The following is a 12,980-nucleotide window of genomic DNA, read 5'->3' as shown; positions in this document are numbered from 1 at the left end:
AGTTCACTGCAAGCTCTGCCTCCTGGGTTTACGCCATTCTCCTGCCTCAGCCTCCTGAGTAGCTGGGACTACAGGTGCTCGCCACCTCACCCAGCTAGTTTTTTGTATTTTTTAGTAGAGACGGGGTTTCACCGTGTTAGCCAGGATGGTCTCGATCTCCTGACTTCGTGATCCGCCCGTCTCGGCCTCCCAAAGTGCTGGGATTACAGGCTTGAGCCACCGCGCCTGACCGGGCCTCACTCTTCTTTCTTCCCTTTCCAACTGTGGGTGACTTCACCTTCTTCTGTTGCTTTAAGAATCTGAGACCCCAAGTCTCCATCTCCAGACATGATGGCTTTTTCACCTGAGCTCCAGACCCATGCTGCCAGAGAGACACTAGATACCACGTCTGAGATGCCTCACAGACATTTCTGATTCTGAATGCCCAGTCTGGCCTTTCCCCCACCTGCTGTAGTCCTTCCTCTCCCTCCCGTGTTCCCCTCTCACTTGTGGCTCAACCAGACTCCCAGCTTCTCAACCCCTGGCCTCTTGTTGTCTGCCCAGGGGGTCGTGCCTCTTTCCCTGCCTGCACATTTCCCGTCTAGTCTCCCTCCTCTGTCCCACTCTTGGCCAGTCCTCACCTTTTCTGGACCACAGGCCCTCTGAGAATTCATTTCTGAATCTAACATATCTGTACTGAGTATCAACTATGTGCCAGGCAGTCTGCTAGAGGCTCAGGATATGCCAGTGAACAAAACAGACATGGTCCTTTCCTTCGTGAATCTCTAGTCTAGCTTCTACTATAGAATCTGGCAGAAGCCTCGGCCTTTTCTTCAGGGAAAAAAAAAATGTGACTTATGTACCCAGTTTGTTTGTAATTCTAGAGGTCCACAGAGTCACTGACCCCTGTGAGTGCCTGACGGGCAATGATCTTTCTAACAGGAATATCTATTCAATCATCCATTCAAGACAGAGCTTGAGAGCCTACTGCGTGCCAGGTACAGCCTTGGGGCTCTTCCGACTCCTCTTCCTGGCCTACAAGTCACTGCCCTGCAGTTTCCTGACACTGCTATACTCTCGGCCGCTGGTCTTTCCTTTCATGGCACTGGACTTGGGCCCAGGCTATTCCCTGTGCTGGCAGCTCTCCTCCCCTTGCTTGTCCCTGGCAAGGCTCTCCAAGGCCCAGCTTAACTGTCATCTCTCTGGGACACCTTCCTAAGCCCTCTAGGCAGCTCTCATTGTCTCCTCCCATGGTGCCTTAGACATGGCTTCATTGCTTTGTGAAGGGATCTGTCTCTCCTTCCAGCATGAGAGCCTCAAAGCCTGGATCCCTATACCCAGACACCAGCTTCTCCCCTATTGGGCCTGGCAGAGAGCTCTACACTGAGGACTAAACTGATGTGAATCTTGCAGGACTAGCCCTCCTCTCCTGGGTGTAGAGTCCCACTGGGACTGGGCAGGAGACCCTTTGGATGGTTCTAACCTTCTGAACCAGTTACTGTCCTGGTTAAGCCTCCGTTTCGTCTGAAGAATCCAGAAACAGAGCCTGGTCTTCTCCTCTTGGGTATTATGGACCCCTAAGAGTCTAAAGTGTGCCCCCTGCCCCCTACCTTTCAGGGCCCTGCCCCATTTGCTGCATCTGAAAACCTCCCTGTTCTCCCTGTCCTGCCCCTGGGCTCTCAGCAGTGACTTGTGAGTGGTGGAAGAGTGGGCCATGATAGAGAACTTCTGACTCCCTGCAACCAAGGTGCCCTCGGAGTGACTTAGAGAGAACGGCCACCTGCACACACTACCCATCCAACACTACACACCCCACCTAGTAGAGGGGCCAAGGGCAGCAGCAGGAGTCTGCTTTCTGGCAAAATGTTCTCTGTCCTGTCTGCCCAGACAACAGCTGACTCCCCTGCCTCCTGGCACTCTCCCTGCCCAGGCCGCACTCTGTCTGGGCATCTCTGTTGACCTGTAGAGACCCCTCCTCAGTGGGTGCTGTCTCTGTGCCCACTGCCCTGAAACGTCTCACCCAAGCCTTCCTGTGCCAGGAGCAAACTGCCCCCCAAGCCCTGGGCACAGGGCCTTCCCTGCAGAATCGCATGTTCCCTTGTTTATGAGGGGCAGGCTGGAACAGGCCCCTTGAGCAGGCAGGGGGCGGGGGTAGGCACTGTGGAGGACACAGCTGCCCAGATCCTGTCCCTGCCAGCAGAGAACCAGCTGGGAAGGTGGGGGGGGCGTGGTCACCATCTCAGGGCAAACCTGGGTCAGCGCGTGATGGGGCACCAGGAGCAGAACACAGCACCTGGCCTGCCAGGGAGACAGGAGAGTCCTGAATCCTCAGGCTTCCACCTGGAGCTGGGAGTGAGGAAGGAGAAGGTGGTGACTCTAGTTCCTGCAGGGGCTGAGAAACCCTCAAAGCCCTGCCCCTCAGCCTGGACCCAGAACCCCATGTGCATCTCTGGGGCCGGCTTCCGTGAAACCATGAGACAGCTGCTAACCTAGGACACCTGCAGCAAGCCTCAGGGTCATTATCTTTGTCCCCTGCCTCTTTCTTGTTCCTCAGAGGGAAGGGGCACTCCCAGAGCCCTGTGCCTCCCTTCTCCAGGTCTCACATGCCTGCAAGTGGGGAATGCTTCCTTAGCGTCCTGCTACATATGATGCTGTAGAAGGGAAGCGCCTGTGAATTCCAGAGTGGGTGACAAGGAGAGTCCCCTGTGCATCAACACCCCCACCCCCACCCCCGTACCCTCAGGCGATCCCCCTTCCCTGCTAATCTGGTGGGTGCACAGGGAAGTGAGAGAAGCCATACCCTGGGGGAAGCTGGAGTTTGTGGCATCTAATTTGGCTGGATCAGGGAAAGAGATGCTCTTAGTCAGAGGGGCCTCCAGGGCTCTCTTTAATGAAGGGAACAAACTATAATTGACAGAAGAGGGTTGTGGCCCGGCACCAGGCCAAGGAGACAGAGACCAGCTTGAGGCAGGAAGGATATGGAATAGTTAAGCAGCTGTCACCACAGCATCAGCAAGGACATCACCACAGCAATAGGGTCTATAGAAAAGACAACCTTGTAGCACCCTTGTTTGGAGGATCTGGGGGTAAGGATGCCTGGGAAGAGGCTCCCCATCAGAGGTGGAAACAGCCCAGGTAGGGACTGTGAGCCAGTTTGCATCTCCTTGACCCTGGCCCAGCCTCTCTGCTTGCCTCCCCTTGGCCTCCTTACCCCATCAGCTCCACAGCTCAGTTTTACATACCCTAGACTCAGGGCAATGAGGGCTCTACTGCCCTCCCTCGTGTTCCCCCACCTCTCCAACCCACTACACATAGGCTGGAAACCTGGCTTTTTAATTCAGCACTAAAAAGAGGAGGCAATCATACCATCTACAGAAATTACCATATTACTTCTTGCTTCCTCCTGGGGGCCAGGCTGGGGTCCCAGGCTTTATCCAGAGCTCGTGCTGGACCTTGGAGGCCGAGGAAGGGGTGAGGGCTGTGAACAGACCCTTGCAGAGCCTAAGCACCCTGGGGTAGGTGCAGGGAAACTCTGAGAAGGAAGGAGAGGTTTGACTGGGGCTTCAGAAAGAAGAGGGGTACCAGGGCCAGGTGCCCTGGAGTCACAGCACTGGGGGGATCCGCCCAGGCCTGGCCAAACAGTTCTCAGCACGCAGGGACTAGGTTCAAAGCTTCAGGGCTAGCCCCAGCTTTGGGTTCCCAGAGATAGCCCATGTCCTCATGAACTGCAGCTCCTGGCATACCTCCGCCTTTGCCTTGCCAAGTGCCCTCGGGCAAGTCAGGAAGTCCCTCTAGGACTCACTTTTCCCTTCTGTAAGAAGAGAACACCCAGGTTGGCCCTGAGGATCAAGTCCAGGATCTTTTTGTTCCCCAAGGTGTACAAGCCCCTGGCACACAGAAAGTGCTCAGTAAACATTTGTTGAATGAATGAATGAATGAATGAATGAATGAATGAATGAATGAAACAAAAACCCCTTGGAGAAGCCACAGAGTGCCCCTTAGTGGCAGGGCTGATTTTGAGAACAAGGGAGAGCCCCAGGTTTTGACGAGGAGTCTGGGCACCATCGCCATGGGCATCTGTCAGGACAGCCACCCTCCCAGGTATCTGAGAACAGGCCTTGCATACCCAGAATGACAGGTTGCCACTTCCCAGGAGAGGCGGAGGCAGCTGGGAATGAGGGAGGTGGCCATGTGACTTCCTATAGGGCCTGGCCTTACTCCCCCAGAAGAATGTTACAACAGTGGTCCAGCCCTAGAAAAGCGGATGTGAGGGATCATAGATTTAGAACCTGTGAGCAGCCACTAGTCCTGCCCTGTGTTGTCCTAAGGGCCCAGGGCTCCCTGCAGCTGCAGGGACTCCATGCCCCCACCTGGACTCCAGAAATCACTGGGCGGAGGGAATCTCCTTCCCATCTAAGCTGCAGGGCCACTGTGGCTGTGTGGAGAGAGACAACCGCTGGGTGACCGCTGGGGAGCCACAGCCGGCCCTGGCTCATGCCTCTCTCCCTCTTATCCCCTCCCTAACCAGAAAGAACTCACGACTACAGTTCAACAAGGTGAAGGTGGAGGACGCTGGGGAGTATGTCTGCGAGGCAGAGAACATCCTGGGGAAGGACACCGTCCGGGGCCGGCTTTACGTCAACAGCGGTAGGTGGGCCCCGACAGAGGGAAGGGTCCTAGAGGGGTTTGGCAGGGCAGGCCAGTGGCCCCCCAGCCCTTGGGGCCTGCATGTGATCCATCTCGCACTCAACTCCCCTCCCTCCTGCTGCTGCCATATCAAGCCCTAGATCTCAGCCGATTCAGAGAAATGCAGTCGAAGCATAAATGTTTAGCTTTGTTATCTGGGCCTGGAAGAGCCGCCAGCTCTCATTTTAAATACCCTGAAAACTAAATATTTTGAAATCAAGAGGTGGGGGTGGGGGGAAGGATATTTTTAGAAGGCAATTATAGGAGGCTGGGCTGCCAGGAGCGGGGCTGCAGGGAGAGGCAGGCCCGGGGCATGTGCAGGCTGACTGCCTATTGCCTGTTGCTTTGTTGGGCACCTGAGCGCAGGCAGCCATCTCCAAAGGGCCATGGGTGGGCAACTTGGATGCCTAGGGCCCCTAGTGGCAGCCTCTGTTCAGGGACAGCAAACTCCTCCCCCACAGGCCATCCCCACTCCTTGAAGTCTTGCAAGGTCAGGACCTCATGGCACCTCTTACCTTCTCGTCTCTACAGTGGCAGACCCAGCCTCAGGGTAGAAGCTGCCTTCCTGCTGCACTGCCCTCTCAGGCCCTGGTTCTTTCCCTTGACTGGGGAAATTGCCTGTCCTCTCTGGCAAAACTGCCTGTCCTCAGGCAGTGCCCTCTCCACTCTAGCCTGAGTACCTTAAATCCCACAGATCACTCTCCTGCTCCCAGTACACACAGACTGAGTGTGCCATGTGGTTACCTATTTATTGGGGTTCACTTCGACTCCTGCTTATCACAGAATCTAATCCTATATCTGTCATTACCTGCCTCTATTTCCACCAGACAGTCTTCCAATATGTCCTAAACCCAGAATAGTCTAAAAGACGACTTGGAACACTCTCTGCCCTATGACCCCCAGACAAAAACCTAGTTCAGACTCTGTCTGTCCTGTCCTGGTGAGGGACATCCTATCTCCCAGGCCCTTGTGCTCCTTGGTCTCCCTCGCCACTGTGTCTAATAAGTCTGAGTCTCCATGGCCTTGCCATTCTTCTTTCTGGATCTTTCTCACGCCTGCCTCTTCTGCTCTAATTACACCTCAAGGGTAACCCCGGCTTGGGTTTCATCCCTAGTCACCTGAACCAGAGCAGCAGCCTCCTAAGGTGCTTTTATCCTGTCATGTTCCCCACCCCCATAGAACCACAGAATAGGGACTTTGTTCTCACCACCCTGGCCTAAAAGATCTTTCCAACCTAACTTCCATCAGTCCCCTGTCCATTCCATTCTTACTCTTGCTCCTGTGCCATCCTGACTCATAGGATGGGTTTCTCTCACTATGTGTTGAGTTTCTCTCACTATGTGTTGGCCTCATTCTTTCCTACTGTAAAATGGGCCTCTCTCATGTTTGGGGAGTGGGGTGGGAAGAGGAGGCCATGGCCTCATCTCTTCCTCCTTGACCATCCCAACCCACTGCAGCATCTCTCCCAGGTAGGGCTCCACTCCTGGGCCACTCCTTGGCCAACCATGCTCTGATGGCATCTCTTGAATTCTAGCCTTTGATTAGCCTTCAACTCTCATGCTATTGCTGAACTTTCTCTGTGGGCGTGGCCACCCAGTGAATCTGTGAGCCTCAGGAGTGGGGAGAACAGGGAGGATGCTTTCTCCTGGAAGTTACAATCATAGCCAGTATTTATTGAGCCAAACTCCACGTTATCCCATGAATCCATACTCAAAGTCAGGATATATTTTATAAATAATGAGAAGCTCAGAGAGATTAAATATTTCACCCGAAGTCAAACACCTAGTTAATGATAGAGCTGTACAATGTAAAAGTAGTTGGCAAACACTTAGTCTCTGAGCTCTGTGGGGCTATGTCTAGTCTGTCTACCACCCTAGCCTCAGGGTCTAGCACAGCACCTGGCTCACAGTGGATGCCTGGTAAATATTATATAAGAGAACTTATAACCTGCTCCAAGGTCTTTACTGCCTCCTCTATGGCCCAGCCTTGGCATGATAGCAGGGAGGGTGTCTGAGCTCCTACTTCTCTCATCCTATCCCAAGTTTGGGAAAGTGGGCTGTATGTGGGATCTAGCACCTGCCACCTCTGCTATAGTGGTCAGACATTCTCAGATCCACTTTGGATCTGGGGCCTTCCCGTTTTATTAGTCAAGACTTTCTTGACTGGAACTAACTTAAACCTATCTTAAGGGATTTATTTATTGGCTTATAAAACTGGTAAGTTGGGAAGTGGAACTGGCCCCAGGTGTGACAGAATCTAAGAACTCAGAGGAAGGGTCCAAGAACTCATAGGATGGCTCAAGACAGTTTCTCTCACTATGTGCTGACCTCATTCTTTCCTTCTGTAAAATGGGCCTCTCTCATGTTTGGGGAGCGGGGTGGGAAGAGGAGGCCATGGCCTCAGACAGCTCCAGATCTACCCCATCCCAGCCCACCGCCTGGAGAAAAGAGATAGCTTTGTCTCTGTGTCCATAAGTACAGTCACAAGGATGGATTCTGATTGACCCTGCCAGGTCACGTGGCCCACTTGTCCAGTCACTGTGCTTGGAGGGTGGGGCCATCCTTGCCTGGCCTGTCTGTGTGTGCACAGGGGCTACTGAGAGACAGAGCACTGTGAGTAATGGCCTGGCCAGAACTCCATGGAAAAGCACTTCCCTAGAGGGGTGCTGTTAGCAGAGGAAGCAGGAGTGGCTGCCATGCAGAAAACCACAGGAGTGCCCTCTCTCTTGCACAGGGCTTGGGGCCTGTGGCCAGAGGTGGTAAGACCCCTCAGATAAGCCGAAGTCCCGTCCCACACATGGAGTCCTGTCAGCCCTCAGCAGGCTGTGCTCTGATCAGTTTAGGAACCAGACAGTGGAGCCTTTGGGCTGGGCACTGAGGACATATCTGGAATCCTAGCTTCCCACAGCCTTCTTGCCTCTTGACTCTCCAGGGGAGCGGCAGGGCAGAGCAGGGGAAAGAGTTTGGAGATTTGGCCTCGTCCAAGCTCTATGTCATGCAACCCTGAGTAAGTCACTTCACCCCACCAGTCTTTGGTTTTCCCATTATGGGGCTGAACTGGATGATCTTTAAGCCCCTTCCCTCCAAAATCCTGGGATTCTGAGTTTCATGCTAAGGCTGACATCCTGTGCACCTAGCCAGTACACACACACACACACACACACACACACCACACCACTTCTGCTGCCATGTGCCGTCCATGGCAGGCAAGAGCCTACCCTTGATGTGGAGAGCTGAACAGGGCCACTGCTGGGGACCAGGAGGCCCCTGCTGGGGATGTTTTCCCAGGCAGAGATGCCCAGGCTCCTTGTTTATCCATGGAGCCCATGAGACCTGCAGCAACCACACCCTGTGGTCTGCCCCCTCTGACTCATCCCAGAGTGGGTTGGTTTGGCCCGCCCAGGCCAAAGGGAAACCAGGGCTACAGGGATGGGGCAGCCAGAAGAGGGCACGGGGAGGCCATGGGGGAACAGCAGGCTGCTCGGTGGGCATCGCTTTGGCTCTTCGGTGGCTACTACTCTGTTCAAGTGGAGCCCAGAGCTCCTTCCACAAATCAGATTAGGCCTTCCTTATAGTCAGAGCTCTGCCAGCTCACAAAGAGACTCCCGCCTTCCTGAACTGGCGGGCAGGAGGAGTCGGCAGGAAGTTTGTGGTGCTAACACAATAGCTTGGTCCAACCCACTTCTGAGTTAGAGAAACAGATGTCTCATCGCAGGTGAAAGGGAGCTTGGGAATGTCCTGAGGTGACTGTACCAGCCCCTGATGTCAAGCTTTGCCCCAGAGGACAGGCAGGTTTGACCTGGGGTGTCATAGGACCATGGAAGCCCTGGAGAGGTCTCTGGGCCAGTCTCTTACCTGGAGTCTTGAAAAGGCTGGCTGTTTAAAAACACACATACATAGATGCACACTCATGTCAGTCATGCATTCAGCAAGCGCTATTCAACAAGATCTTGCTCAGAGCTCTGGGGAGTCACAGTCTTGGCCCTCAAGAAAGTCCCTCAAATGGCAGGAAACTAAAACCTGAACTCTAAAAGGTCTGCCTTTTCTAACAAACTGAGAGGAAGGTAGGCAATTTATCAAAGGGAAAGGGGCCTCGATAGATAAAGAGGCACTCAGCCCGAGTCTTGAAGGACAAGCAGAAGTTTTCTCCATGAGCAACGGTGAGAAGCAGCTGCAGTTGTGGGCAGCAGGGGACGCATCTCCACAGCGGTGGCTCCCACCCCGCCGCTGTCACTCTTCAGGGGCCCTGATAAAGTCACACCAAGACACTAACGGTTCATCAAAACTTCCTGGGCTTACCCCTCCGGGGTGCTTTTTTAAATTAATTTTTTGAGATATAATTTATATATCATAAAATTCACCTTTTAAAGTATACAATTCAGTGGTTTTTAGTATATTCACAAAGTTATATAACCGTCACCACTAATTTCAGGACATTTTTGTCACCCCCAAAAAAAATCCCGTGCCCTTTAGCAGCCACTCCCATTTCTCCCTCTCTCCAGCCCTGGCAACCACTAATGCTGGACATTTCATATAAATAGAATCATACAATATGTGGCCTTTTGTGACTGTCTTCTTATACTTAACATAATGTCTTCAAGGTTCACCATGTTGTAGCATGGATCAGTACTCCATTTCTTTTTATGGCTAAATACTATTTCACTGTGTAGACATACCACATTTTATTTATCCAGTCATAAGCTTGGATTCTTGGGTCATTTGGATTGTTTCCACACTTTGGCTGTTATGAATAATGCTGCTGTGGACATCTGGGCACAAGTTTTTGTGTGAGCATAGGTTTTCAATCTCTTGGGGAATACACCTAGGAGTGGAAATTCTGGAGCACATCATGAGCACATTTAATTTTTTAAGGAACTCCCAGACTGTTTTCCAAAGCAGCTGCACTATTTTACATTCCCATTAGCAATGCATATGGGTTCCAATTTCTCCACCTCCTCACCACCACATGTTATTATCCGTCTTTTTGATTCTTGCCATCCTAGTGAAAGTGGTATCTCAGAGTGTGTGCGTGTGTGTATGTTTTATAGAGATGGGGTCTTGCTACATTGCCCAGGCTGGTCTTGAACTCCTGGTCTCAAGTGATCTTCCTGCCTTGTCTCCCAAAAGTGCTAGGATTACAGGGGTGAGCCAGCCATGGGCTTAGCCTCATTGTGGCTTTGATTTTCATTCCTCTAAGGACCTTTCTGGAATATTTGCATTTAATAGGAGACAGTCCTTTAATCTACCAAAAAGATACCATTATCAGTCAAGGATGCCAGACTAATCCCTGCAATGGTAGCACAGGGCACTTTTTTCCCCCCAAAGAATAAGATGTTAATTTTCTCATTCATTCATTCAGTAAATATTTGTTAAGCACCTGTTATGTGCCAGGCACCATGCTAGACATTGGGGTTCAGGGTAAACATGTCAGACATGGCTCCTGCGCAAATGGAGCTTACATTCTAGTGAAGGAACTAAGCATTAGACAGCAAACAGTTGGCTGGGCATGGTGGCACAAGCCTGTAATCCCAGCATTTTGTGAGGCTGAGGCAGGTGGATGATGAGGTCAGGAGATCGAGACCATCCTGGCCAACATTGTGAAACCCCATCTCTACTAAAAAATACAAAAATTAGCTGGGCATGGTGGCATGTGCCTGTAATCCCAGCTACTTGGGAGGCTGGGGCAGGAGAATTGCTTGAACCCGGGAGGCAGAGGTTGCAGTGAGCTGAGATTGTACCATTGCACTCCAGCCTGGGCGACAGAGCAAGACTCTGTCTTGGGGGAGAGAAAAGCAAACAGTTGCACACCTAGTCATGTAATTATGTTAGAATAACTATAAACAAAAGTATATGAAGCTAAGAGAGGGAATAAGGGGGAACCTGACCAGCTTAAGAAGTCAGGTGAGGCCTCCCTGAGACACTTGTTGTATTTTGAACATCCTGGGCAGGAGAGTAGTTGGCTTATTAGAGGAACAGAGCTATGACTAGTGTAGTCTGAAACATACTGAAGGAGAAAGATGGGAGATGAAGTGGGAGAGGTGGTGAAGCCCAAATAAGACCTGGGAAGAAGCTGGGGGCTTTATTCTGAGTGCTAATGGAAGCCACGGGAGAGCTTTGATAATAGAAAAGATTGACACAATTTACATATTTTAAAGACCACTGTGGCTGTTGCAAAGTAAAGGAGATGAAGGCAAGAGTGAAGGCAGAAAGACCAGAGAGGAAGCTATTGTGGTCATCAAAGAAAGAGACAATGGTGGCCTGGACTAGGGGAGGAGGTAGCGAAACATGGATGGAGTCTCTTGAGGAAGTGGAAATGGCAACCCTTGGCGATAGATGGCTATAGGGGAATAAAGGAGGATGAAGTCAAAGATGCCCTCTAGCTCTTTGGTTTGTGCCATTTGGTCACTGAGATAGGGAAGACTGGGGAAGAAGGTGGGTAGGGCAGATGGTGCAAAGCCCAGTTTTGGACTTGTTGAGTTTGGGGTGCTGTGAGTCATCCCCGTGGAGGTGTAAAGGGAGAGTCCGTGTCATCTTCACTTCTCTAAACACGGGCGACCATAGTGAGAGATACGGATACACTGACAAGGGGGGTGTAACCACGTTGCCTCAGGAGCCCACGCGTGCTAGAACAGTGTAACTACGCCACAGCATGAGCGCAGCCCTTCCATGTGGAAATCTCCATGGAGTGTGGCTTCGCCACTGGCAGAGTTGGGCTGCAGTGTCTTGGGAAGGCCCTGCCGTTACAGAGGAGTGGCCTTTCTGAGGTGGAAACACCCACGGTCACTTTTTCCCCACACCCTCTGTGACTGGCTCCCCAGCTGTCTTCCCTTTTTACCTTCCCGGGGCCCCAGCCTCGTCCCCATGACAACATGATGCTGGCAGCCCAGGCTCAATGCACCCGGCTGGGGAGGCCCCATCTTTCCTCAGGAGTTGTCCTTGTCCTCTCAAGGCCCCGATGAGCACAGACATATATGTGTGAGAAGCCCAAGTGTGCAACTGTGGCCCCGGCCACCCCAGTATCCTCCCTGCTGTCCACTGCTCACTCGGCTGGGGTGAAACAATGGGCACAGCAATGGGCAGTCTGTGCCACCCACAACTGCAGAGGGCGCCAGGCAGAGCCTGGCAGATCCAGACTGAGATTTCTCTGGCTTAGCCAAGGCCCACAGGAGGGCCCAGGCCTGCAGTCCTCACAGCGCTTGCGTTCGTCTGCTTATGTCAAGCCTGGGTGCTGATGGGGAGGATGTACAGCCAAGGGCTAGGAGTCCTGAGGCTCTGTTGCAACACACACTGCACTCTGGCCAGACATTCGCTGCCTTCTGTCTCTTCATCCTCTTGTGCCATGTAAATGAAGAGCAGGACAACCTCGAGGCTTCTCCCAGCAAGGGGATTTTACAACTGGCAGGCGTGGTCACCTCAGCTGTTTCTCTTCTCTGTCCCTTTCTTAGTTCCCTGGGTCTCACTGACCCAGAAGTGGGGCAAAGATCAGCAGGAGGTCTCCAGTTCCAGCCAGCACGTGGGTTCCAGCTGGGTCTGGGGTTGAGCCGAGGAGGGAGACCTCAGCAGGGGTGGGGCTCCGGGATGCCAGCTCAGCAGCAGGCATGATGTGGAGGGGACGGTGAAGCCGGCCCTGCCCGCTGGATTTTATCAGCGTGCTCCTCAGACATATACAGAGGCAGAGCTGTGTATACACTCCTGGCCCCCCGCGCTCCATCCGTCTCCCCACATGTCTAAACACTGAGGGCGCCAAGTGCCTGCCCTCCTCTTCCTCCTCTCACTTTCACCCCCATTACTGAGGTGAGTGAGAGAGACCCAGTACCCCTGAGGAGACAGGGCCAGCTGGGGTAGCTTGGGCCATCTCATTCAGGAGGCCACTGCTGGGCTGGGTGAGAGCGAGAGGCCCTCAGAGGCCCTGGGAGCTGAGGGGAGCAGGACCTGCTTCTGGCTGTCCAGTCTGGATTGGACAGGGCATTATCTAAAACTGATGTGTGGGGCAAGAATGTTCACTTGAAGCCAGCGTTCTGGATGCCATTCCCTGATGAGGAGCAGAGCTTCAGTGGTGTTCATTTCTCAAATGAGTCCAGTCCATCGGACGTGCAGTCTGCGCTAGCAGCCTTAAGGCCCAGCCTTGCTCTCCCTCAGTTTCGCATATCAGCTGCCTGCTTCCCTTTCCCCAGCCCTGTCTCCTCCCCAACAACTTGAAACCCATGATATATGGCTGGGGCTGTCCGAGACCTGGAGGCTCCCTCTAGGGGCAACAGCTGATGAGGTCGGGGAGGAGGGGGCTGTCTGGGGTGGGGAGATATGGAGAAGACCCCA

The 12,980-nt window shown here is 52.9% G+C and overlaps 1 protein-coding gene across 5 annotated transcripts in view; it reads left to right on the top strand.

Moving 5' to 3' along the window:
- Positions 1–12,980, top strand: part of LOC113224859 (pro-neuregulin-2, membrane-bound isoform) — a 196,416-nt gene that overhangs the window by 158,435 nt on the left and 25,001 nt on the right. For all 5 annotated transcript variants that reach the window (XM_026454474.2, XM_026454478.2, XM_026454477.2 and 2 more), the window contains exon 3: positions 4,508–4,626. In XM_026454474.2, the coding sequence (XP_026310259.1) occupies positions 4,508–4,626 (119 nt within the window). The remainder of the gene's footprint in view (positions 1–4,507; positions 4,627–12,980) is intronic.

The sequence above is a fragment of the Piliocolobus tephrosceles genome, chromosome 4 (genome assembly GCF_002776525.5).
Source record: "Piliocolobus tephrosceles isolate RC106 chromosome 4, ASM277652v3, whole genome shotgun sequence".
Taxonomy (NCBI): Eukaryota; Metazoa; Chordata; class Mammalia; order Primates; family Cercopithecidae; genus Piliocolobus; species Piliocolobus tephrosceles.
The sequence above is the reverse complement of the archived record's forward strand: the minus strand, read 5'-3'. Positions and strand labels throughout refer to the sequence as shown.